Raw genomic sequence first — 27870 nt, 5'->3', positions numbered from 1 at the left:
GTGGTTGAGTGTCACCCATGCACCAGGAGGTTGCTGGTTTGATTTCCGATCAGGGTACATGCCCATGTTGTGAGCTCAATCCTCAGTGGGGGCCATTCAGGAGGCAGCCAATCAATGTTTCTCTCTCAAACATGTTTCTCCCTATCCCTTCCTTTCTCTCTCTAAAAAAATAAAATAAATGAAAACATATTTTTTTTAAAAAAAGAAATGCAAATGGATTTTTAAACAGGAAAACATGTCACTTATATGGAAAGGAAAGTGAATTTAAAGGGACAAGTGAGATATAATTTATTACTTAGATTGATAAAAATAAAAAAGATTGTTAACATCCTGTGTTGATAATGATTAGGGGGGAAAAACACCATTCATGTTTTTGATAAGAGTATAAATTGACATGGGTGTTTTTTGGGGTTTTTTTTGGAGGGAAAATTGGCAATCTATGAACATTTAAAATGCCCGTATGTATTCCTCAGTCCTTAATTCTACTTCTAGGAACTTATCTACAGATAAGTTATATTCAAAGCTCTACCTACAGAATGTGCATTGTTTGTGACAACAGAACTAACATAAACACCCGTTAATAGGAGCCTGGTTAAATTGTAGTTCGTATACTCTGCGGCTATTGAAAAGCATACGTGGACATGCAATGTAGGCGGCGTGTGTACATTTTGGTTTTTAAGGGTATCCATGCACTTGTATACAAAATAGAAAAACTGGAAGGATACTCACAAATCTGTTAGCAGCTGTTCCTCTAAGATAATTGAGAAGTCAGGAGGGAAAAGTAGATTTAATTTTCACATCTTTATTCATGTTATAATTTTTTTGTCATACATATAGCTTTAAAAAAAACCACTTGAGTATTTGTATTAGAGTTAAGAATTCAATCCCAGTGATTTAATGAATAGTATGACCCAACTCAAGGGCAGCTTGTTGCTTGGATAAAGCAGCGGTGTTCTGAAACGCATCCCCACCTTCTCTGAGAGGCTCCGTCTTATTGTTGAGGCGGTATTTCTGTCCTGCTCAGGCCTCCACATGCTCCTCTCACCCCGCCCAGCTGGGCTTCAGTCGTCACCTCCGTCATCTCTGGTAGACCTGTGGGCTTTCCTCTTACTTTTGGTGAATGCAGATCTTTATAAAAAGAAAGCCACAATGCATTGACTCTTTTTCCCCCCCAAAGAAGTGAGAGGTTGGTTTATAAAAGGGGAGGGGGGTACAGTGGGGTGGCAGATACCCTGTTTGAGATCACTGACAGCAAGCCAGTAAAGAAGATAAGGTTTGAGAAAGGATTTTCCCATTTATGTCTCATGATTTTAATGGAGACAAAAACAGTGAAATAATAAGGTTATAAAGAACACACATACCTTGTTTTTGTTTAGGCGTAGTGATATAAAAGATATTATACTTTACAGTCATTTCTTTATACCTCAAAACAGCTCCATCGTGTGATAGTGGCGTGAAAGAAGTCACGAAGAAAACAAAAAACACTCCAACACTAACAGCATGCCTCTCCTCTCCGGTGGTCCCAGGGTAGGTTAACCCCACTTTCCCTGAAGTCGTATGGGTTTTGTGTGTGAGTGTTTGTTCGGAAATGATTAAAAAAATATAACTGGGGCTAGTATGATTCCCTGGGCTGCATTCCTTGCGTTCACACCGCTGACAACCAGAAACAGGGGTTGTCTGCAGAATGGGAAAGAGGAAGGTGAACGATTCGGTTCACGGAATAGGCTCTGGGCCAGGCAGCCAGGTGTGGGAGGAGAAACCCTCCCGCTGTTTCTCAGCTACACCCGGTCCTGGTTTTGCCTGGCGGCCTCTGTCCTTCAGATGCTCTGTTTGTGGGAACGAAGGCTGAAGTGACCCGTGCGGTCGTTCCCAGCGCGGACATCCATTCTCTGACGTTTTATGATGCTACTCTTCTTGTGACTGAGACTCCTTCGAATGCTGACAGTTGTCTTACTCTCGGGGCTGAGAGCATGCACGTGCTGTGTTCGCAGGTATTTTAGAATGGACTCCTCTGCAGCCCAGTTCCACCTGGAGATCCATGAGAACACGTCGGGAGTTTGGACAATGTGGTACCTCAACCATTTTGACCGCAGTGTCGTGATAAACGATGTGTTTGTCTCCAAGGAGGCCAAGCACTTTTTGAAGGTACACATGGTATTTTCATCCAGGTTTTAGCCTATTTTATTTCACGCTTTGTTTACGGTCAGATGCTATGAAATGAATATTTACAAAAGTTAATACTTACCAATTTTAAAGCAAGTATTTTTCTTTTAACGTTTTCAGAATTACTTTTAAGATTGATCTCTCTCTCTTTTTTAAACTATTGTTCAAGGAACTCAAAGGGACCAGGATATATCCTTTAGAGATATTTGCTCTTACCATTATTAAAACATTTTATTATATATAATTTATACTAAAAAGATTGTACTTAGTAAAAATAAGCCCAGTTCGTGATAAAAAGAGTAGGTTTTTGCAAAATGCCAGTTATGAAAATTATACGATTACTTTTGTGGAATTTACAAACAGTTGTATTTTAAACATTATTTGAAGCCTATCATTTATATACAAATAGTTCAACTTTTGATCTGGAAGTAATTGAGTAAAATTATATTTCTCAAAGTATAGAACTTTAGTATCATACTTTATAATGATTTTAATCATCATTAGTGTTAGGAAAGTAATTTCTCTTGCTTCTTTTTTTTTGTCTTTAGATTCTGAATTTCACTGGCCCTTTATTTCTACCTCCAGGCTGTTGGAATATATTTTCTTTGAAAGTTGCTGTTAGAAACATTGCCATAAATCTATTCACCAATGTATTTTTGACTACAAACATAGGTGCTATGTTTGCAATACCTCTACAGATTTACTCTGCACCGACCAAGGTATCGTTCATGAAACTGTATATGTATTATAATTTTTATTTCTATTAGGTTGTAGTGCTTGGTTTTATTGACTAAATTAAGCTCATGTTCTTTAAGACTCTCTAAGGATATTACCAGACCAATCATAGATGGTGAATTTTTTAGATGTAGAAATCTTTATTTGGAAAGAGTTACAATTTTTCATAAAGAAATTTGAGGTTCTTGAGTAAAATAAGACATCACAAGTAGATTGATTTCATTTTCATTTATTTCTGAAATCTGTAGAGCAAGGAATGTGTGCTTGCTATAGGAAACATAATTGAGCTCTGAGCACATACTTGCAATGAATTGAGATAAATAAGATGGTTAAATGCTTTATTTGTACCTCTGGTAAGTGACTCTCACCCGCTCATAATCCTTGAATGTCTTTAATGGACCAAATCTGAAGCCTGAAAGGGCTTGCAAGGAAGAAAATGCTTTCTAAAATCTGGGGAAATGGTATTTAATTTAGATCTTATCTGAAACATGTCTCATTTTTTTCCTTAATATTTCTTTCCTTTCATTTAGTTACTGTTATTGCTTCTTTTTGATCCAAGCTATTCTGTACAACGCTGGGTTCTATAATTTTTATGAGACATTCATGCAACCATCTTTATGATTTTTCTCACTTATTAGCATTGGTGTTTTATAGATAGAAATGCCTCATGTTCAGCTGTGAGCCTAACAGTAGGACTTCTGAAAACTAAACAAAATGTAAAGTTAATTCCATTCGTCCATATTTTGAGCAGGGAAGATTTCTTAGAAATTTTCTTTTTTTTTTAATTCAAGAGATGTTTATAAGGAGATCATTGTGGGAGGGAGCAGGCAGGTGTCAGGTATGGGTGGGAGTAGCAAGTGTATGCTTTCCTCACCTCTAGGAAATGGGACACTAATTTGAATGTCCTGAGTAGCTTAGGAGTTACTTTTTTTTTTTTTTTTTACTGTTTCTCAGAGGATTCTAGTACAGTTTTCAAAAAACCTGCTAAGAATGTCCTGACACTAATTTCATCTTCAATTCAGAAGGCAGCTTGGAGTCTTTGGGCCCAGTGGTTGTCACTGTGATTACTGAACAGAATCCCCTGTCGTGATCCTCCCTGAGAGAGGCAGTGTAGAGCTCTCATTCGAGGGTTGAAGGGAGCCAAGAAAGCACTTTCTAGTGGTTTAGCTTCTGGTTAAATGGAAGTTCACTGAGGTGGAGGCCAATGTCTGCTTTGCATTTGAGTGCATTAGGATTTTTATGTGTAGTGCTGTGTTTTAAGTTATTCATATATTACTTTTCAATCTAGGAAGGGAGTCTGGGTTTTGAAGTGATAGCACATTGTGGCATGCATTATTTCATGGGAAAATCAAAAGCAGGTAAGTATTTTGCCCTGAGGCTTTCTGTAGAACTCTAGTTGGGGGTTGGGTGGGAAGTAGGGAGGAAAATGAGCATTGGTAGATGGGATAATTAGTCCTGTGAACGGAATTGCATCATATTCTATTCTTAAAGAGCATGATCCCTAACAGAATGGCATGACATTGTTAGGAATCCTCCAGAAACATCCTGAGGTCCTTGTGGTTTTTTTCCAGACACATTATTTGATCATCCTAGCAACCTTGCTATCAGGAAAAATGGGAAGATTCCGATATTCTGGTTCTTTTTAACAAAGAGTTGACTAGAAGTGATTAAAAATAATTTGGACTTGCCTTTGCAGACTTTAGCTACAGGAGCATAAACATCTTATGGGGGTGCTAGTCGTTGTGTGAGACTGAAGGCCATAGGGTTGATGTAGAAGCTGTTCCTAGTTTTGTTCCTGCCTTTTGACTTATTAAAATGTCCAATCTATGGAGAGGATTACAGTCCAGAGGTTTCTTTGGGGAGATTCTCACTTGTTCACTCTGATACGCTCTTTAGCACAGATAGGACAGAACACATAAATAGAGAGGGCAAGCTGAGTAAGTGACCAGTTTATAAATATAAATATACACCTTTCTCTAGGCTGAGCCGCTGGTCTCTGCCCTCTTTTGAGGATTTGTTCATCAGCATTCTACATACTAGTAACCCGAAAGACTTTAGTGATCACTGGCATTTACACGGATACATTTAGCCTTTTAGATTTAAAGCTATTAAAAATGTTCCGTGTGTAATTTCAGCTTGTTTCAGGCTGTATTCATGAGCCATGTGTCTTTTCTGTTACTACCTTTACATAATTCAGTTTAGTTTTGTTTTATACATGTTTGTTTGATTTGATATATTATCATTTGCCATTGAATCAGAGGGACTTTCAATAAAGCAGTCAGAGGAAAGAGAGCATACATTGACTCGACACTCCTGTCAGTTGGAGAAGTTTGACAATAGCCTTGGCAGTATTTACTAGTTGCATTGTGTTTTCTGTAAATGTAAACATTACATCTGATCTCACTTTTAGAAAATCCTCATTGGGAAGGGAGCCTTTCTCTGGATCAGTCTACCTGGGATGTGGATTTTGAACTGGCAAATAAATTGTATGAAAGATGGAAGAAATTTAAAAACAGTGACGTCTGCAAGTAGGTCTTCCCCTTTCTTTTCTTTTACTCAGTATAAAAGCGACACAATTACATGTTACTTTGTTGAGCTTGCAGCACTGAATTTTTAGTAATTTATATTTCTCTCTAGCTTTTTATTTTGACAAATTTCAAACCTCAGGAAAGTTGAAACAATAGTGCAGTGAGTACTCAAATACACTATTGCATTTAGAGTCAACAGTGGTTCATATCTTATAGTTGCTTTATTTCTCTCCCTACATCTGTATCTGAGTTCATGCACATACAAACATGTACACCTTTTTAAGGTGTAGATATCATGATACTATAACCCTCAATACTTTATTAGGAAATACTTTCTTTCCTAAGGTGAATATTCTGGTACATATTACTACACTGCCATTACATACCCAACAAACTTAACATTGATCCAATTATACCATCTAATACTCAGTCTCTATTCAGATTTCCCTAGTTCACCCACAAATACCTGTTATAGCTGTCTTTTTCTTTTTCCTTTTTTAAAGTCCAGGATCTATTCAAGGATCATGCATTGCATGGAGTTGTCCGTTTCCTTAATTTTCTTTGGAATAGTGTCTCCATCTTGTTTCATCTTTCATAATGTTCACATTTTAAGAGTCCTCGCAAATTGTCTTATAGAATGTTCAACACTTGGGATTTTTTTTATTGCTTTCTCAAGTTTACATTCATGTTAGGCATTTTTGGGAAGAGTGCTAAAGACTTGGTTGGTCTTGTGTCCTTATCATTTCATCACCTCAGGAGGGACATCAGTCAGTTTGTCCCATTATTGACATTGCTAAGTTGAGTCATTTGACTCTCTCCTTTATAGGTGTGACAGATCTTTCTCCATGGTTGATATGTATTTCCTTTTGCAATTAATAAATACATGTATGATAATTTGAGATCATATAAATTTACTGTTCCCGAAGAATGTTTCACCCATGCTTTTAGCATTCATTGATAATCCTTGTCCTGGTCAGTTATTAGTTGATGGCTACAAAATGGTGATGTTTCTGAATACCTTCTTCATTTTTATATTCTTACTGAGCATCGCTATGGATTCTTTGATCATTATTTTTATTATTATTTAATATGTATATATTTTACTGATTTCAGAGAGAGAGGGAGAGGGAGAGAGAGATAGAAACATCAACAATGAGAGAGAATCATCAATTGGTTGCCTCCTGCACGCCCCCTACTGGGGATCAAGCATGCAACCCAGGCATGTGCCCTGACCTGGAATTGAACCTTGACCTCTGGTTCATGGGTCCACACTCAACCACTGAGCCACGCCGGCCAGGCATCATTATTATTTTTGATGCGAATTTGTCCCAGATTTGGCTGATGGGAACCCCTTCAGGCTAGTTTGTGGGTTTCTTTGACATGTCCTCATCATTTTTTAAAAAAAATCCTCACCTGCGGATATACTTACTGATTTTAGAGAGAGGAGAAGGGGGTTAGAGGGAAGTAGAAAGAGAGTGAGAGAGAAACATTGATGTGAAGGAGAACATCGATTGGTTACCTTCCGTGCATGCCCCCACTGGGGACTGAACCTGGTATGTGCCCTGACCCAGAATTGAACCTGCACCCTTTTGGTGTACAGGATGATGCTCCAACCAACTGGGTCACACCGGCCAGAGATCTTTATTATTTGTTTAGTCTTCCTTGCTTTCTTGTAACACAGGCTGTTCCAGAATCATCTTGTACTTACTCGTCCCCACACCCAGAATAAGCCATTTTTCCCCAAGACCCCTTGCTTGTTCCTTCGCGTAGGAGTGATATATTTAATGATTTCCTCTTTTCTGTGTCAAAATTGTTTTTTATAATATTGCCTTCCTTTGTGAATTACACAGGAGGAATGTCTTAGGAGTGACTCGGTTTGCCCCCTTGAAGAAATCCAAGGAGTCGGAATCCTTTGTTTTCTTTCTGCCTCGTTTGGTTACAGAGCCGGGCCTGGTGTTGAACTTCAGCGCAACTGCCCTTAGGAACAGCGTGGTGAGGAGCCTGTGCCTTCTAACCGCTTTGTCAGTGACACCCCATCTCTTGGGTTTTTAAGTTACACGAGTCTTTCCACCTTGAGAACATTGTTTCAGAAACAAAATGAACTTAAATTCACTTTAAATGACACACATATGCTTAGTAGGGAGGTATCAGAAGAACAAAAGAAGGAATAGAAATCTAAGCAGGCTGAAAGTGCATAGAACAAATACATCTTATGAAGTTTGTGTTCAGTTAAAAAATCTTTTCAGTTGAGAAAGTCTTCAACTGCAGAAAACCAGGAAATTGAGACTAACACTAGCTGAAATAGGTGTCAGTTTGTTTCGTAACGAGGAGCTCCTGGGAGAGGAGTCCAGAGCTGGTGAAGCGGCCCTGTGATGCCACAGCAACCTGGGCTCATTCTGCTGCCCACTCTCCTTCCTGTGTGTGGACTTCCTTCCTGGGTGTGTGTCTCATTGACAAGGGTGACACGGGCAAAGGGAGCGAAGTGACACCAGCAGGCTTGCACTCCATCTCCCAATGTGCCTCATTGCCAAAGGCACATCTCACACATGATCTGAGTGATGGTTTAGACTTCATCAGACACTCATTGGGCTCCTTAGGGATGACATTCTAAGACTACTTGAAAAAATTTTCAAATTTGAAATAATTTTAACAGAGAGAACAATTTCAAGAGTAAATCCAAGAACGCCCGGTTGCCCTTCACAAAGACTCAATCCGTATTTCATGTTTGCCACGCCTACTTTGTCATTCCCCTTCTCTGTCCACCCACACATATATTTTTATGAGCCATTTGAGTGTCACCCATTATGCCCCTTCCCTCTGATTACGTCAGTGTAAAGTTCCTAAGAGCAGGTGCATCTTACATACCAGCGTCTACTTATCAAAATTAGCAAGTGTAACATTAATCCTAATAATGTTATCTAATGTTCAGTCTATATTCAAAAATGTCTAATCATCCCACCGACATACTTTATAGCAATTTCCCCTCCTTGGTTCAGGATCCAATTCAGGATCTTGCATTGCATGGTCAGGTGTTTCTCGTCTCCTTTATCCTTCCCCAGCCTTTCTTTGTCTTCCATGGCGTAGGCATTTTTGAAGTGTGCGGGCCCTTTATTTCCTAGAATGTCCCTCAGTGTGACCTGTGTGGTGGCTCCTCGTGACTACATTCAGGTCATGCAGCTCTTCGCAGGGATATTGCAGGAGTGATGCTGGGTTCTCCCCGGGGGCTGATTTTCCTTTCCCGTGTCCAGGTGAAGTACTTCGTGGTGCAGAACCCTTCCTCTCTGCCGGTGTCCTTGCAGCTGCTGCCTCTCTCCTTGTATCCTAAGCCCGAGGCTGCCGTGCGTCTGCTCCACAAATGGTAAGCACCAGCCAGCAAGACTCTCTTGTCGGGTGGTTTGGGAAACACCGTTCAGACTCGGAATTATTTCAAGTCCTTCCTGCTTTTCACCCGGACTCTACATGTGGTTGCACGCAGTGTTAACCCGTGCACCTTGGGCACCCAGCCCCTTGGTGCATAGAACCTGTTGGCAATTACCAGTTCTGTCTGTGAGGTGGCATTTTCAGGGTTACTCTGTCAAGTCCATTTCCCTGCAGACTATACTTTTCCTGGTTAGGGAACCTTTGCAATCATGAATTTTTCACTAATATCCTAGAATCTGGCTCACTGTGTTCTCTAGGCTCACATAAGACATGAGTTTAGTGTTTTGGTATATTTTAATCTAGTGCTGTTAAGCAGGATACGATGAGGATACTGTTAGTTCACGTCTGTTATATCTTATTTTCGCACAATCACAGGTTTGCTTAGAGTGTTTCTTCCTTTGGGCTCAGTAGGACCTACCCTGGTCCTAGGGTTTTCAGCTTCAGCACTATTGACATTTTGGACCCAGTGATTCTCTGTCGGGGGCAGGTGGAGGGCTGTTCTCTGCGTTGAAAGCTGTTTAGCAGCATCTCTGACTTCTACCCAATAAGATGCCAGTTGGACCTCCCCAGCTGTGACACCAAAAATATTTCTAGACATTGCCAAATGTCCACTGGACATTAAACCAGGAGATGAAATGACCCTTGGTTCGAGTACCTTCCATAGTTAGGAACCATTCAGAGCAAAAAAAATAGTTTCACAGCGTGAGCTTTTGTCACCATATTCTTCTTCTTCTTTTTTAAAAATGTATTTTATTGGTTTTTTTACAGAGAGGAAGGGAGAGGGAAAGTGAGAAACATAGATGAGAAAGAAACATTGATCAGCTGCCTTCTGCACACCCCCTACTGGGGATGTGCCCGCAACCAAGGTACATGCCCTTGACCGGAATCGAACCCGGGACCTTTCAGTCCGCAGGCCGACGCTCTATCCACTGAGCCAAGCCTGTTAGGGCACCATATTCTTCTTTACATTCCCATCCGTGCTGCCCTCATCATTGAGCACTTATCATGTGCCAGGCACGGTGTGGGGGCTGGGACAGAGTAGTTTATGTGCAAGTACATGTACTCACAAATATAAAATACACACACACACACACACACACATTTTATTCTTTATTGGCGACTTAAATGCTATTTTAAACTTTTTTTTTTCTTTATAGGTTTGGCGCCGACATGCAGACGATTAATTTCACAACTGGCGAATTCCAGCTCACCAAAGCTTGCCCTTCCCGGGTAGGGTGTCGTCTTTAAACCGAAAAAAAGAATGCTTACCAACTAGACACATAGCACATGGGCCTCGCTGATTCATGTTTCAAGTGTCCTTCTGTAATATATGTGGCTCTCTTATTTTTATATTCCAGGCACTTGGTATATGTAGCAGATTTTTCCAATTAATGAATACAACAGGAACCCAGGGTTCCTGTTAGCTCATAAATCATTTTAATTTGATGATTTGGATTCATGTGAGTGAAGAAAGAGCGATTGAAATCAGGCCTATGTAGAAGACCATAAAATTTGAGACCCCAGAATTATAATTCTCTTAAGATTCCTTGGCGCCATCAAATTCTTTTTAGGGCAAGAGGAGATAAAAACAAATACATTAAAAAAGTATCTTCTCTTGCTGAACTGGCTTCATGTGTTTAGAAGGTCACTCAATTTCTACGACAGTCGCCTCATCTATGAGGAAGGCTGACTCTGGAATTCCCAAGCCTGGGCGCTCAGGAGGTCTCGCGTCTATACTTTGGAGCAAGAAGAAACATGTCATGGGGCGAGGATGTTGTTTGACAGGGACTTGGCAGCCTTGCTCCTTAGTTTCCACTCCATGACTCTATGTATATCGCTGTTTTCCTTACAGGCATTCTGTGTGTGTGGATCCACTCAAAAGTGGAGCCCATGTTAAAAACACACACGCATACACATGTAAACACATGTAGGTATACAACTACAGGTGTCTCCAAAAATGTATGCACACACTTTGAATAATTACAAAGGCAGTGTTTATTCAAATACATTTTGTTTTGAAAATTGAGCTATCAACTGTTAAAAGTGTGCATACATTTTTTGGGGACACCCTGTGTACTTCTAATACATACACGTATTTAACTGGCTTGGGCATTTTCTTCTTTCTCCTCACTTAACTCTCGAAAGGTACACTGTTAGCTCTAGATTAACTTGAATAACAGAAAGAGGGAGACCACAGATAACCTCCAACTAAGTTAAAATTAAACCAATCAATGTGTGTTTTTAAGTAGATTTTGAATCGAGACTTATTTACCCCAGGAAGCACCCTAACAATAGATGCTCCTTTCTTTTTGTTAGTGGTCTAGGCAGCGTCGTCCTGTTTTTGTTAGTGAGCCTGTCCCACTCTATCCCAAGCAGTCTCCCAGGGCTGTTCGAGGTCAATTAGTCCAAATACCAAGAGATAGTTTGCCCCAATAGACTTGAATCATACATAATTTGAAATTCCAGAAATAATGCCAATCCTTTTACATAGAAATATTCTATTCAGATTGGTATAACTCCTTGGAAAAAGTTTTTTGATCTCTCATTGAAGACACCTCCCCCAAAATAGACACCTTTTGTGATAAAGAAAATTTATTACATTGACAGAATAGTCAGTGTCTATGCCTTTGAGACACTTAAAATTTTAACTTAAAATTTTTATTAGAACTCTTTGTCATGTAAAGAAAGGGGCCTGTGTTTTTATTGTGTGGGTTTGCTTTTAGAGATGTAATTGCTTTGGCTAAGACCATGTGGATGGAATTGGACACGCAAAGTTCTGAATCCAGATTCTTCCATGTTCTTGCTGTGTGACCCTGGCAAATTATTTAACCTCTCTGAGCCTCATCTCTCTCACTCATAATATAAATGTTTAAAGAATCAGTAAGGTTTATGGAATGCTCAGCATTTTATATAGCTTATTACATTCCAGCATCTGGCATATAAGTAACATTTAATAAATGGTGCTGTTATTATTATACTTTAATACTAAACATCAGCAGCTTTAAAAATTTTTTTTATTGATTTTCAGAAGGAGGAAGGGAGAGGAAAAGAGAGAGAGAAACATCAGTGATGAGAGAGAATCATTGATTGGCTGCCTCCTGCATGCCCCCTACTGGGGATCAAGCCCACAACCTCTGGTGTGTGCCCTGAACAGGAATCAAACAGTGATCTCCTGGTTCATGGGTTGATGCTGAACAACTGAACCACTCCGGCTGGGCACATCAGCAGCTTCTTATTCAATATTCCTATTGTATTTATAAAGCAGGGTTTCTGCCTTCATGAAGCTTATAATTCTAATGAAAATGAATCAAATACCATCAATATTTCTTCTTTCAGATAGCATGGGAAATGTTAGCAACAATGGAAGGATAAGACAAATTTAAAAATTAGAAACATCAAGAAGAGAAATATTACTATGCAGATTATGTGATTATAGCTCTTAGAAATCAATGAATTGTTTTTAGTGAGGAGTTAAAAAATGTGGAAAGAGGGAAAATGATAAAGAACTAAATCTTGAATATTAAATTTAGACCACAAGATTTATTCAGAAAAAGATAAAAATCTTAGAATAAAGGAGGATGTGAATAAACGAAGGTCTTCAGAGTGGAGAGACTAAATATAATAAAGATGGTCTCCATACAAACTCAAATTCAATATTAAAGAGAATTTGGGGTTAGGCAGCAGTGGGGGGTGGTTTGCTCAGATCCTTAGAGTGTTCAAGTAGAGGCTGTTGGGTCTGTTTTCTAAGTGATGTTTTCCACTCAACACATCTTTGCATTGAAGGCTTCTAGCCCCCACTCCTACCCAAGCCAGGAAGCAAGTCCCCTTTCCAGCATCCGTGTGGGTTGTCCTGCAGCCTCTGCCAATACTTCTCAGCTGTGGCTTGGGAACTGTTTGTTGGTGTGAACTCTCAGGATAAACAAGTTCGACAGGTTGATTAGGGTGGTCACATCTGGGAATTAAAAGAAAAGCCATCATGTTTATGCTCTAAAACGCACATCATGAAGACAGAAGCTTGCTTTACAGGAATTGTTGAATTGCACTTACTTATTAAATTCGCAGGGTATGCATTCTGAGGGATCCAGGTTTGGCAGCCTCCACTTCCACTTGCAGCCTCTGGCAACGAAAAGGGTCGGTGTCGTTTTCACGCCAGCTGACTATGGAAAAGTTACCTCACTCATTCTAATTCGGTAGGTGTGGCCCCCTCGTCCTGGAGAGTTTCTTTCTCATCGGCTCGTCTGTCTGAATTTTTTCCTCTCAGGAAGATGTGATGTCTTTAGCTAAGCGCTAGCATTCACGGCTTAGTCGGGCCTTCAGAGGCAAGGCTGTGTTGCATGGTAGCAAGAGGCAGTGTCTGAGAAGAGAGGCGACCTGAGGCTGCACATTTAATCCCTGCTTCGATTTCCTCCCTGTGCAGTAGGGAGTGTGGGCCCGTCCATCCACGAGGGGAAGTACATTTCACTCAGCGTCTCATCTACTTCTGTCACAGAGGGCAGAACACACAAATACATACAAGTGCATTCACCCAGCACACATACAGGCATTTACTTCCCTGTCTTAGCTCAGAAAAAATAATTAAAACGCTGTTGTATACTTTTCATTCCACAGTGTTTGGATGTACATCACTCTCATTTCTGTCTGTCTCGCTTCTGGAATTCTCTGTAGCCCCAAAGGACAAGTGCTTATTTGAGCCCATTGGCTCTTTCTACGTTTTCCCCTTCCTTTTAAACAAGCGTTATATTGCTAGTCGATTTAAGCAGCTAAATGTTTTCCACTCTTAATTATTTTTCATCTTTAAGTAGTCTTTATTGAGAGTCTTCTTTCAAAAATTTACAGTAAATGCAAATCTAGACTTCTCTTCATTGGCAAAGAAGTCTAGCACAAATTTAATTTTTAATAAATGACATTTTAGTTATTTTTTTAAGCTTTTCTAGTGTCAGATCAGCTGGCAACAACTTTCTTATTCTGGAATCTATTTAGTATATTGTATATTGTATAAATTTGTTCTTCTGCAAGTGAATGCTACTAAACAGAAAATGGGCTGCAAGTTCTTTTAAGCATTTTAACTAAGACTCCTCATGCTTTGATGATGGTGTATTTCATTTTAAACCCACTTTCTTTTGAAGAATTAAGATCGTAGGAAGTATAGATATAAACTTCACCTCATGCCAGATTAAACTATCCCAGACTCCAAAAGAAAACCTACATTTTTTTTTTTTGTTAGTAGTTAATTTATTTTTGGTGGTTTCTGTAAACACAATATTTTTCTGTAAACAATACCAATCACCTCATATCACTTAGAAGTTTTTAAATGGCAAGTAAAGGTTTTGAATCACTTAATAAAGATGTGACAATAACTGTATTTTGCATATTGAGAAATGAATTCTTTCTCTGCTTCTATAGTGTTTACATTAGTGATGACTGGCTTTTGGCCAGTCTGCATCATTTAACCATCATTTCCACTTCACTTTTTCATCCTAGGAATCATGATTTCAGTTCACGAAAAAGCAAAAGCTAGTCTGAATTACTGTTTAACTAGTAAGAACTTGAGTAGATGTATGTTATTTGTGGGATGATATTTTAAATCTTTGGTTCAGAATAAACAGTAGGGTTTTACTTCGAGAATTATTCCTGTCTACGGCCATACCACCCTGAACGTGCCCGATCTCGTCTGATCTCGGAAGCTAAGCAGGGTCGGGCCTGGTTAGTACTTGGATGGGAGAATTATTCCTAAGGCAGAATTTCTCCTAGTCACACATCCTGTGAAAACGCCTTCATTCACCACGTGAACAATCGTTAGGAATTTGTCTGTATTTGTTAGTGTTTCTCTGTGGCCTCCTCATTTACTTCCTTCCTTGTTTGTTTGTTTGTTTTGTCTTGGGGGTCGGATCACCACCCTGGTGGCTGGTTATTAGAAATACACGGGTTTGCGTTCTTGGCCGAGATTGAAGAGGGATCGTGATCATTCACTCCTTCTTGCTGTATTCCACTTGTTCTGTGCTTGTCAGGAGAGGCCACGCTATTTAAATGGATTTTCTTTTTCAAAACGGGAAACATGTTTTTGCTAACTAGGAATATTTAAGTACAAGCGACTCTGTTGCAGTGCCCTTTATTTGTATCTCCTTCCCCTTAAAGGAATAACTTGACTGTTGTCGACATGATTGCCGTGGAAGGATTTGGAGCGCGCGAGTTGCTGAAAGTGGGCGGAAGACTGCCTGGCCCGGGCGGCTCGCTCCGATTTAAGGTGCCCGAGTCCACGCTGATGGACTGCCGGCGACGTGAGTCCCCCTGCGAGGCGCTCCCACAGGGGGGGCCTGGGTGCGAAAGCCAGCGGTGAAAGGGTTCTCTTGGAAGCTTCTTTTAAAATGTTTACAGTAAATTCATCGTATCGATGCAAATAATTAAATAAGGCACACATCTGAGCCTAAATGGGCTGCTGTCACTCAATTAGAATAATAGTCAACTTAAATGGAACAGATATAGAGGGGAAAAGTACAGCGTAGTGTCTATATTACTAGCATAGTGTCTGATGTTTAAGATAAATAGGATGAATCTGTTCATTTGGTTATCAGCTACCTACTCTAGAAACTCACCAATGGAGAGAAGACTAAAGAAAGGCATGCGACCCAATGGAACTTTTTGCAGTAACAGAAATGTTCTGTGTCGGTGCCACTCCCATGTGTGGCTGATGAGTACTTAAAATAGAGCTGGTGTGATTAAGAAAATCAAGTTTAAATGTTTTTAATTTACTTCAGCTCTATCTGTCTACTGGCTACTGTACTGAACAAGGATACTTACAAATTTACTTATACATTCCATTAAGAATTTCTAAATTATGCATGTATTTAAATTAAATGCTTTTAAGCTAGTTTTATTAGTTTCAAGAATTTTCTGAGGAACTAAAACAAAAATCAAATGAGATGTAAAGTGTTTCTGGTAAATTCTTGTTTTCCTGTTATCATTTTTAATTTCGGGAACACATTTGAAACCATTTTAGTGTAACAATATGTTTCCTATGGAGAAAGCTAGTTAGTATAACTGTTGGATAATTTGTAGCACTGGTTTAATGCCTGATTGGAATTTTTTAAATTTAGAAAGCTATGCTGAAAGAACACTGACTTTGAAAAGATTAGCCACTTTGCATTAAAAATTTTTCATCATTTTTCAAACATTCATATATTCATTCATTCATTCATTCGTTCATTCATTCATTTTGAGCTGACCTTGAGAGATAGAATTAAAGAGTAATATAAAACCTATAGAACCAGATAAAATATTAGATTGTGAGTTATAAATTTATAGGATTTTTTAAGAATATGTTTTTATTGATTTTTAGAGAAAGAGGGAGGGAGAGAGAGAGAAACATCTATTGGTTGCCTCTGAATGTACCCGAGGGAGCATGCGACCTGGGTATATGCCCTGACCAGGAATCGAACCAGCGACCTTTTGGTGTACAAGATGACCTTCAACTGAGTCACACCAACCAGGGCTATAGGAGTATTTTTAAATTGAGAGTACTCTTCCCTCTTTAACTATAAAAGTGCTCTCATTTATTTGCAAGGATTTTATTATTTACTTCCCCTTAATATAGTGGGTCTTTGAACTGTGTTTCTAGTAGCTGTGATGGCTTTACAGAGCAGCGTACACAGCCTCTGAACTGGCCCCCGCTGTTCAGTGTGAGGGGGGTCTGAGGGGCAGAGGGTGCGTAGAGCTAGTGGTAAATCCACATGATTTGGCTTCTGAGAAGAATAAATTTTTAACCTTAACCTTTAATAAGTAAAAGAACAAAAAAGAGATTTTTATTATTTTGGTACCTAGGCTGATTGTTTTAACTTTTAAAAAATTTAAGTATTTTTATTTTATTCTGGTAATATAACAAAATCTATAACTGTTCAAGAAATTAGAGATCATGCTTTGAGTTTACATTGATTTTTGAAAACATTTTAATGTGCACATTGTTCGTTGCAATAAATTATTTTATATCCATTTTGCAGTTCATATGTAATAACTGTCACTTTTCATCCTCACTAGAACTGAAAGACAGCAAGCAAATTTTATCTATTACAAAGAACTTTAAAGTTGAGAATATCGGACCACTTCCTATAACGGTGACGTCTCTGAAAATCAATGGGTATAATTGCCAAGGCTATGGATTCGAAGTGCTAGATTGCCATCAGTTTTCCCTGCACCCAAACACATCGCGAGATATCAGCATTGTGTAAGCATAGAGCTTTAACCTCACTTAAGTTTTGTGATGTTTTTAATGTCGACTGGGTGGAGGGAGCCTTTTTTCATTTGGTAAAATATCTTAGGTTGTTTTTATGTAAGTGTCTATCTTGTACAAGTAAGAAATTTTGCTACAATGATTATTATGTTTTGTGCCTAAAATTAAAGATTACAATGATGAATCTTTTGTCACCAGGTTTACTCCAGACTTTACCTCTTCCTGGGTCATTCGTGAGCTGACTCTCGTCACGGCAGCTGACCTGGAGTTTCGCTTCACTCTCAACGTGACCCTCCCTCATCACCTGTTGCCTTTGTGTGCCGACGTGGTTCCAGGGCCCAGCTGGGAGGAGTCGTTTTGGAGGCTTACGGTCTTCTTTGTCAGGTAAACTACCACCTTTTTCACTGTCTCTCACTGAGTGGAGGAGCCATGCAGGCGAGTTGCGTGAACTTGTATGTTGCCTACATGCAATCAAAGCATATGAATTGAGTGGAATTTATATTATCTAAAGAACCCTGACATACATGAAGTAGAGAAAGTAGTAACTGGAAAGCTTTAGTATAATAATAGTAAACGAACAGTAAGAGCTTCATAGGACCTGCAAGTCAAATGGACAGTTGTGAGCCATGTATGTTCATTGGCGGTCCTGGTGGGAGGTATACATGGCACTCTTACTCGCTCCATGGCAATGGAAATTCGAGGTTGGAAAACCACAATGGTCCTTTCAGAGCGATTTTATCCTGGAAGCATCTTTTAAAATGGAATTGAAATGTCAGACTTATAAATATGCACATTTTTAACAACGCGGGTGTTGTGTGTTTTTTTAGTCTTTAAGAAATGTCAGAAATGATGATGTCATGCATCTTATGGAATTTTAATGCTGTAACTTTGGACATTATCTGTCAACCACTCGCTGCTCTTCTAGAATAAATCCGGTTTTTTTAATGCCCGTCAGAACCACAGTGAACCTTGTTGCTTTCTTCCCCAGTTTGTCCCTGCTGGGTGTGATTTTAATAGCCTTCCAGCAAGCACAGTACATCCTCATGGAGTTCGTGAAAACAAGGCAGAGGCAGAATGCGGGCTCCTCCTCACCGCAGAACAGCAGTCCGATGGAGGGTATCGGCTCCCATTCGCACAAGTAAGAATTCTTGTGGAGTGTGTGTGGGCGGGCTGTTTCTCGCCTTTGATATCACCAATTTCCAATTTTATTTTAACCTAATGTAAATTTTGACTCCAGCTTGGTTTCGTAAAGTTTTCTTTGTCCTTGTGTGACAGCTGTAACGTTTATTTAATTATCCGGTAGACTTCCCGTAAGGACATAGGTTTTTGAACTCACGGAGCTTTAGAAGAAGCAAGGTAGAACTCAGTCCCCACATGCTACCTCTCTCCCTCACGGATTCAAACACAGACAGGTAGTGTTTTATTCAGTGTGGCTCCATCTTAAGTGCTTTCTTCCCTCTCTTCGATTCAGAAGCAATTGCAAGAACTTTCTCGACACCTACGGCCCCTCTGACAAAGGCAGAGGGAAGAGCTGCCTCCCGGTAAACACTCCGCAGAGCAGGATGCAGAACGCGGCAAAGAGGAGCCCAGCGACCTACGGCCATTCTCAGAAGAAGCACAAGTGCTCAGTCTATTACAGCAAACACAAACCCAGCGCATCGACCGCCAGCAGTGCCAGCCCGGCTGCCGAGGACAAACAGGCGGCGGCCCTGGGCAGCTCCCTGGCTACCGCCAAAGAGGACGTGTGCACCGATATAATGGGCGAGAACTGGACAAACCTCAAATATGCCAGCGGCATCAATGTCAACCTGCAAAAGAATTTAACCTTTCCCAAAAACTTACTGAGTAAAGAGGAAAACACACTGAAAAACCCAGTGGTTGCCAATAACACTTCTTCGGAATGTCAGACGAAGGAGGGAATACAGACGTGTATGTTTCCTAAGGAAACGGACATTAAAATTTCAGAAAACATAGCTGAGCTCAAGGAGCGAGAACTCGGTCCTCTGAAGACCTCTAAGAAACTACCTGAAAACCATTTGCCGAGAAACTCACCTCAGTACCAGTCAGACTTGCCAGAAGTTTCCAGGAGAAATCATGGTAATCTTTACATCCTCCTTGATGATTTTCTCTCCTGTGTGTCTCTGGTCTGGTTTAAATGGAGTTTGTTCTCACCTGTGACTTGAGTTTTAATTGTGGATGCTGAATTTTTCGTTCACGTGCACAGTTTTAGCAAAGGTATACACGTTAGCATACGGTTTCTTAGCTGAAAAGTGTAGGACAAGGCACCACGTTTTTAGACTATCGTGGCTAAGAAGTTAACTTTAGTACCTGTGTCTGGAGGGAGGTGGCTGTCATAATTTATTGTTGGGAGGGTAGGGACACCTTTTCCTCATTAGTTTTTATCTTGGCTTCTCTGACTGTTTGCCAAAGTTAATCAGCCCATAAAATGTTTCTGGATGAACAAAACTTAATCAACTTTCTGTATTGAACAGCGGCTTCCATCTCATGCCCCTTGCCCTGGTTCTTTTCTAATTGTGTCCCTTGGTTAAAAGGAGACAGATGTCCTCCTATAGCAAATACAGTCCATGAAAATGTAAGCAAAACTAGACTCGGAAGTCGAGCTACCTATAAAATGGTCACTGAGCTTTGCCCGATGCCTTTGGCCTCTGGCATAACAGCCTGTGCTGATGTTTCTTGTCCAGGGGGACCATGTTAAGGTGCACTTTTCGGTTAAAGTCATTGACCCTTTTGAATCTGGAAATATCAGTTACCTTTGATCTTATTTGAAACAGCTACATATAAATAAGTATATTTTTCGCTCCTCGATACCGTGGAGAAAGTACGGAAGTATTATGGGTTGGCTAACTCTAATGAGCTTTATGCCTTTAGTGAAAAACCCCAGCTGAATTTTAAATGTTCCGTCTCCAGTTGGAAAGGAAGCTGGGGTCCTCTGAGTGAAACCTGGTTTGGGCACCTGTGTTCCGGGTACACCTTGTTCCAGCCTGTTTGTACCACTTCCCTGGCAGCAGTGCTCATGCTTGGAGTGGACTCCTGGCGGCAGGCTCAGCACTGTCCCCTGTGTCCTCTCCCCCGGGCGTGTGAGCACACCCTCTGGGCACTGTGCTCAACCAGGTTGTTCCATAAAGCCGCAGCGTGGCTTGTCGGAGGGTGTCCCGTGGCGGGGCCGGTGGGATGCCTACTGTTCCATTTCTGTCCCAGACACTCTCCAGGGCCCAGACCACAACATGCCAGCGAAAGGTGAAATTATGGGGTGAGTCCGGCTGGGCTTTTCTCTGTTGTGTGTGTCACTGAGGCCTGTGCGTATTTGACACGGGCTGACGTCACACAAACCTAAAGCCCGAGTTTGGAGGGCTTGTGCTTCTTCTGTGGTCTGTGGTGTCCACCAGCTGTGTGGATAAACGTGCCTGCGGAATGCCGTGGCTGTGGCGCGGCGGAGAGGAAGGTTCTCCAAGGCTCTGTTTTCACACACTCTCTCCTTTGGCACGAACCTCTCAAACACCTGGGAAACAGCCACGTTTTCCCAACACTTGTTCCACGTTCCGGCGTCTTTTGGCCATGTGACAAGAGTAGGGCTTCCTGTGTAATGTAAATGATCTTTGAAATGTGTCTCTTTTCAGGTGTTTATGACTATTACTTTTTTAAGTGTAGGATCAGAATAGCACAGACTTAGAATTAAGACTAAAGACACACTGCCGCTGGCCTCAGCACTGTGAAAGAGAAATAGCCAATTATAGTATTGCTTTCTGCTTATAATAATGCAAAGGGTAATATACTTTTAAATTTAATAATACCCTACGCCTCGAAATTAACATGTAAGTTTTCACTGAGTAAGATACATGCCTTCAAAATTTCTGAAATACCAATATTTGCAGAAATTGAAAAAAAAATAGTCTCATTTACTTGCAGATACTAACAGCTTAAAATGAGTATCTAGTAGTTTATTCCAAATATACTATATGATTAGATTTAATATAATAAAACTTTAAGCAGTTATTTTGTTGAGTTTACTTCTTCCTTGTTCTATTTGTTTTTTTTCTCTTCGTGGCTCAAATACTCTTACTCTGTGAGATAAATTAAGAAAATTGTGTAATACTCTAAATAAACATGCTGTAGGGTAATATGGATTGGCTTCATTATTTTATTTTATTATTTTTTTAAAATATAATTTTATTGATTTCAGAGAGGAAAGGAAGGGAGAGGGAGAGGGAGAGAGAAACATCAATGATGAGAGAGAATCATTGATTGGCTGCCTCCCGCACATCCCACACTGAGGATCGAGCCCACAATCCCAGTATGTGCCCTAACCAGAACTGAACCCTGAGCTCCTGGTTCATAGGTCGACACTCAATCACTGAGCCACCCTGGTTGGGCATGGCTCCATTATTATTATTTTTTAAAATATATTTTTATTGATTACAGAGAGAGGAAGTGAGAAGGAGAGAGATAGAAACATCAATGATGAAAGAGAATCATTGATTGGCTGTCTCCTGCACGCCCCCTTCTGGGGATTGAACCCGCAACCCCGGCATGTGCCCTTGAGTGGAATTGAACCTGGGACCCTACAGTCCGCAGGCTGATGCTCTAAACACTGAACCAAACCAGCTAGGGCATGGCTCCATTATTTTAAATGAAATGTATATTCATGGTATTTTTTAGTTCTTGCAAATTGTCATGTTAGAATTTCTCAAAGAGTTAAAGAAGAACTTGCTTTTAGAATTCATCTGGTTTTTCTGATTCTTGTCCCCACAGAAGGCATTATTAATTTCCTAAGAGTCTCTGCTTTACCACTGTTGGGGGGTAGGTTAGTGTTGAATATTACATTTGATCTTTCCTAAGAAATGTTGATGACTGATACTTTTAGCGCTATTCTTGGCCTGAAGAAAACGGAAGGAAATCCATTTTCCCACGAATTAAGACTCAAGGAAAGTAATGGTACCGTTTTTTAAAGAGAATATCTGTATTCTGTTTCATGCTTATGGCTTCCAGAATCCAAAGTGATGTCTTTGTGATTCCCTTTTCCCTTTCGGACTCGATCTCCGTTGCTCCTGGCTGTTTCCTTTATTCCTTCATGGTGCTGGAGGCATTCTTTTCCTCTGTAGATGCCTGACACCCAGTCTGTTGTAGAGGATTCATGCTTCCCCAGCTTTTTTATAGTGATGCAATGTTTATACAGTTTTTGTTAACAAAATAAAAGTATGCTTACCTTATACTTATTTTTTAAGATGGAAGTATCTTGCTCTGAGCGAGCTTAGCTTGTAGCTTCAGAATTTCCGGCTCCGAGAAAGCCGCCCTGCCCCAGCTCCCACGGCAGGGCCGGCCGGGGCCCTGCTGGTGTCCGCTCAGGCAGTCATCTCCCCCGAGCCTGCAGCCCGCTTTGCTGTGACGTTGGCACCGTGGTCATCTGTCTTTCTCAGGTTGCAAAGGTATCAGGGAATCTCAGATAAAGAAAAAAGGAGGTTTTGAAACACTTTGTTTCATGTTAGAAGACTGAGGCCAGTTAGTATAGGATTGCAGTTGATTTGACTTTTTTTTAAAGAAAGATAGTCATTTGAAGAAAAATGGAAAAATCATGTTTTCAGATGAGGTTTCCACCAGCACCAGCCTTGGCCACGGGATCCACCTCCCGCTCATTTCTCAGCCTCTGGGCACCGCTCACTGGGCAGGTGGGCATTCCCTGCAGAAGGACCTGCCCTGGAACAGTTCGTGTGGCTTTTGGTGGTGGCCCATTTATATCTGTTCTGGTGTTTTCTTTCTAACAATCAGCTAGGGGAGGCTGATAAAGTGGTATTTTCATTTTATAAATAAGGAAACTAAAGCTCAGGCAGTATAAGAGACTGACTTGATCATAAAACTAATTAGTGCCCGAGTTATGACCAGAACTCAAGCCTTGACCCCTCTCTCTCCAACCTTTTTAAAATATTGTGGTAAAATACACAAAATACAAAATTTACCATTTTAAATTATAAAGCTCAATGGCATATTAATAATATTCACTTTGTCATACAATCAATCATCATTATCACCAATTTTCAGAGCTTTTTCATCATCCCAAGCAGAAACTCTGTACCCATGAAACAATCATTACCTGGATTCCCTCCTCCCAGCCCCTGGTAGCCAACATTCTACTTTTTATCTCCATGAGTTTGATGATTCTAGGTTTCACAAACAAGTAGAATCATGTACTAGTAATGTTTGTTTGGTTTATCTCACTTAGCATAATGTCTTCAAGCTTCATTCATGTTGCGGCATGTATCAGAATTTCTTTTTTCTCCCACCTTAACCATTTTTTAGTGTACAGTTCAGCAGTGTTAAGTATGTTCACATTTTTGTACAAGGAATCATCTCTTTTTAAGGCTGAATGGTATTCCATTGTATGTGTACTACATTTTGTCTATTCATCTGCCCATTGATATTTGGGTTGTTTGTACCTTTTGGCATTTATGAATTTTGCCACCATGAATAATGGTGTGCCCCTCCCTTTTTCCCCTTGAGCTCTTTTAAAGACTATTCATAGAACTTTTAATATAAGTCCTTTTTCACTTGTAAACAAAACAGGTTTCTAGAGCACTGTGGATGTCAAAACCAATCCTTAAGTCTAAATCTCATTAAATGAGATTGGTATGGGAAAGAGAATTAACTGTGGAGAATATGAGTGGAAATAATGAGCTAGAAATGGAATCATTTTTATTCATTCAAGGGAATAACCAGCAAATGCCTGTCAAGAATGAAGTGGACAATTGTGAAGCTTTGAAGAAGGTTGACACAAAGTCTTCTTCAGAAAAGAAGATCCACAAAGCGTCGAAAGAAGACGTGTGTTCTGAGAAGCAGGACATAACTTCTGTCGAGGTCTGTACTTCTTTTTTTTTCTTGCCTATTAGAATAGTACCAATTTTCCAGACTTAGAGTGCAGATGTCTGTGTAATGACTGTAACTGTCCATGTATATCTCCTCCATTTGAAAGGAGTTGGTTATCATGCATTTAGATCTGCATTGATAATTGGTGAGTTGGATGTGTCCAGAAAGTTTTATTTATTTTCTAATTATACAGGAGGTACTAAAATAACTTGTGGGGGGTGGGCATCAGCTAGCTTTTACTCTCAAGAGAAGCTGTTCTTAAGCAAATGGGTACCAGGCTTCCTGGGCTTGAATCCAGCTTATCATTTATTTGTTCAATAACATTGGACAAGTTGAACACCCCAGTCTCCTTATCTTAAAAATAATATAATGATAATCCTATATAATAAAAGGCTAATATGCAAATAGACTGAACAGCGGAACGACCAGTCACTATGACGTGCACTGACCACCAGGGGGCAGATGCTCAACGCAGGAGCTGCCCCGTGGTCAGTGCACTCCCACATGGGGAGCGCCACTCAGCCAGAAGCCAGGCTTATGGCTGGCGAGCGCAGCGGTGGGCTAAGGGTGTCCGACTGACAGCTTAGGCCTGCTCGCTCCCCAGGGGAGTGGGCCTAAGCTGTCAGTCGGACATCCCCCGAGGGCTCCCGGACTGTGAGAGGGTGCAGACCGGGCTGAGGGACCCCTCCCCCCATGAGTGCACAAGTCTTGTGCACCGGGCCTCTAGTACCAATATAAAATAGTATATCTACTTCATAGGATTATGAGGATTAAATGAGTTGATATGTTAAGGGCTCAGCATAGCAGGAGTTCCTAAGTACTGATGAGGACTAAGCACCAAGGAAATGACAGGTATGACTATGATCATTACTGACAGGGGGCGGCTGGACTTGGATGTGAGAAAGGATAGTAGACAGAGGGAGATATGGAACCAGAGCTCTCATGGCAAGTCAGCCCTGGAGCTTGCAACTGGGGAGTTGGCCCCGTGGAGGTTAGAGTTTAAGGGTGACCCTGAATTCTCTGAGGTGTATGCAGAGAGAACACCCAGGGCCTGAGTCTGAACCTTGCAGTGTTAAAGTTACGGACGGCTTGAGGGTGCAGGTTCAGTAGTAGATGGTGCAGGTAAAGCTGGGGCAAATGATGAAGGCAGGGCATGCCTGCAGGAGCAGAAACAGTCATTGACTTGGGGCCAGGTGGGATGCATGGGGTTAGGGATGGACCTTGGAGACCGAGATGCTGCCTGCAATGAGGTAGAAACCGATGCTGAGATGTGCTGGCCCCACAGTCCCACAGTCTCGTGCTGGGAGGAGCAGTAGGAACTAGTCATTCCAGGTCCCCTCAGTCTGAGGGCTGCCAGGAGGAGGTGGCCCAGAGCAACAGTGTCATGGGGTGCTGTTGCTGGCATCCACTTGGCCAGACCCGTGTGGGCACCATTCTCCCGTCTCAAACTGAGCTCACAGCTCCTAGCTCAGGTTAGGTCTCCACACTTGCCCTTGGTTTTCTTAACTTAGTCAAGTTCTTTATTTTTTGTTTTTTATCTCACTCCCTGGAGCTCAGACATTTCTTGCACTGGGGCCCAGTCGTTGTCTGTGTTCCTCCTTCCTTTTCTGGTCCGTGAGCCTGTGTAGGGCAGACATCTGCACCGAATGGTGGCCGCCAGCTGGACAGTCAGGATGCAGGAGTCCCAGGATGTGGGGGACTCAGGCTGTGCTTTGTGGTTAAGGGCCGTGGATTTTTCTGGTGCTGCATGGGGGCTGTGCCCTGTCATTTCTTTGCTGGCCCAGTGATTCACGTCCAGTTTTGTAGAACTAACTCTCCTTTAAAATCCCATGCGTGAGTATGCTTTCCATTTCATTGTTGGTTTGGAGAAAATCATTCTCAATCAACACATTCCCAAGTACATTGCTCACTGTTTGTTTTTCTAGAGTATTCTTAGGCTCTAATTTTGCAGCTTAGAAAATTACATAAATCTGTATACTACATAGGATCATTCCTCTAGATTTATTGGCAAAGAAGGTTGAAGCCCGGACTTGGGTGCCACTAACTAAATTTTGACCCTTGCCTTGGCTGTTTATTTTCTTTGAAGCAATTTTTCCTCCTTAGTAAAGGCATTCGTGATGACCTTAGAAGCCCAAAGAAGGAAGGAAAAGATCTACCCAAAATGAACCACTTTTCCCACTTTTCCGTATTCTGCTTTTCTTTGCAAATTGTTAAAAATGCAGGATTGTTATTGTGTTTACGTAGCTTTGTTGTAGTGTTGTAATTCTAAATATTCTCATGTCAGGAATGAACAGGAGCTTTGTTTTCGGGGTTACATAGCATTCCATCATTTAACTATCCAGGCGTCCTCAAACTACGGCCCGCGGGCCACATGCAGGTGTTTTTGCTGTTTTGTTTTTTTACTTCAAAATAAGATATGTGCAGTGTGCATAGGAATTTGTTCATAGTTTTTTTTTTTTTTAACTATAGTCTGGCCCTCCAACGGTCTGAGGGACAGTGAACTGGCCCCCTGTTTAAAAAGTTTGAGGACCCCTGAACTATGCCATTACCTACACCATTCCCCTGCAGTGGGACATAAAGTTGTTGACAACTTTTTATTTTCATAAATAACACTCTGATGAGCGATTTTGTTCCTCAGTCTTGCCTACATACCGGATCCCTCCTTGTTCTAGCTTTCTAGAGGAGAATGAGAGAGGAGCCACTGGTTAAGGCTCCTCACGTGCGCAGCCAGGTTGCTTCCCAGGGAGGTGAGAGCGACTTTCGTCCCCATGCACGATACACCAGGAGGCTGGTTTTACTCTGCTCTCCGCAGCACTTTTCTGGGCAGTCTTGGTCAGTGTGATAGGTGAACGATTGTGGGTTTTTTTTTTTAATTTGAAGGTACATCTCTTACTAGGGAAAAGGGAGCATTTTTCTTCACTTCATTTTTTGTAAAATTCTGAAAACACAAGAAAAAAATCATCCATCCAAAATCCTACCGGTGATATATTTTTTTAAATAAACGAAGATGTAAAATGTCTAACTGCATTCCCCATTCACTGCTCAGAGTCAGACACTGTTGACACTGCCCTGCCCCACCCACAGCCCTTCCTTCTCTAGAGTTTGTAGGCAGAAACATGCAGTTGAGGTTTTTAAAACCAAAATGGAAAGAGGAGATACAAGCTGGTCTAAATTTGCCTTTCATAAAAATATGCTTTATTATTAAATATTTTAGATGAACACTTTTTTTGTGGCCTTTTATATTTCTTTTGTGACTTTGCATTTCATGTTCTTTGCCCACTTTTCCATTGTTTTTTTTTTTTTTCTATGAGAACATATATATGTAAAGCTGTTAATTCTTTGTCGATCAGTGTATTCCATTTTTTTTCTTAGTTTGTCCTTTTCCTCTTATTTTTTATTTGCTTTCATGTATGTACATTGGCTGGGTGCAGTCAGCCTGTGATTTCTCTTCTTTGGCTTCTCCCTTTGCTTTTATTAAACTTAGGAAATCTTATTTCCCTACCCAGCACTCAGTCAAATTGTCCCTTCTATCCAGGAGATCAGAGAACTTAGCTAGACCAAATAATTCAGTAATGCTGATGATCATAGCTAAGTCTTATATAAACTGCTTACTACGCGTCAGCCAATTTAATCCTCACAACAGCCTTTTGAGGAAGAGTCAGGAAACTGAGCGGCTAAGTTCCTTGCCCAAGATCACTGAGCCGGAAAGCGCCAGTGAGAAGCAAACCCGGCAGGTTGGCCTCAGAGACTGTGGTCTTAATTGCAACGCTACACGGGCCCTCAGTTTTCTGGTTAGTCCTGCCTGCCTACCTGTGACACCCTCCCTACCAGAAAGCAGAGAGCCAGATCCTCCCTCCCTCCCTCCCTCCCTCCCTCCCTCTCTCTCTCTCTCTCTCACACACACACACACAGACACACTCACAC

General features: G+C 40.9%; 1 protein-coding gene across 2 annotated transcripts in view; it reads left to right on the top strand.

Moving 5' to 3' along the window:
* The window catches only part of TMEM131L (transmembrane 131 like), a 142271-nt gene that overhangs the window by 97930 nt on the left and 16471 nt on the right, over nucleotides 1–27870 (top strand). For both annotated transcript variants that reach the window (XM_054717677.1, XM_028151912.2), the window contains exons 12-26: nucleotides 1434–1527; nucleotides 1992–2145; nucleotides 2712–2882; nucleotides 4187–4256; nucleotides 5309–5426; nucleotides 7277–7418; nucleotides 8675–8784; nucleotides 10004–10076; nucleotides 12909–13036; nucleotides 14982–15124; nucleotides 16878–17064; nucleotides 17269–17454; nucleotides 18059–18208; nucleotides 18542–19167; nucleotides 23789–23937. In XM_054717677.1, coding sequence (XP_054573652.1) covers nucleotides 1434–1527; nucleotides 1992–2145; nucleotides 2712–2882; nucleotides 4187–4256; nucleotides 5309–5426; nucleotides 7277–7418; nucleotides 8675–8784; nucleotides 10004–10076; nucleotides 12909–13036; nucleotides 14982–15124; nucleotides 16878–17064; nucleotides 17269–17454; nucleotides 18059–18208; nucleotides 18542–19167; nucleotides 23789–23937 — 2501 coding nt within the window. The remainder of the gene's footprint in view (nucleotides 1–1433; nucleotides 1528–1991; nucleotides 2146–2711; nucleotides 2883–4186; nucleotides 4257–5308; nucleotides 5427–7276; nucleotides 7419–8674; nucleotides 8785–10003; nucleotides 10077–12908; nucleotides 13037–14981; nucleotides 15125–16877; nucleotides 17065–17268; nucleotides 17455–18058; nucleotides 18209–18541; nucleotides 19168–23788; nucleotides 23938–27870) is intronic.

The sequence above is a fragment of the Eptesicus fuscus genome, chromosome 6 (assembly GCF_027574615.1).
Source record: "Eptesicus fuscus isolate TK198812 chromosome 6, DD_ASM_mEF_20220401, whole genome shotgun sequence".
NCBI lineage: Eukaryota > Metazoa > Chordata > Mammalia > Chiroptera > Vespertilionidae > Eptesicus > Eptesicus fuscus.
This window is presented reverse-complemented; position numbering and strand designations above follow the sequence as displayed.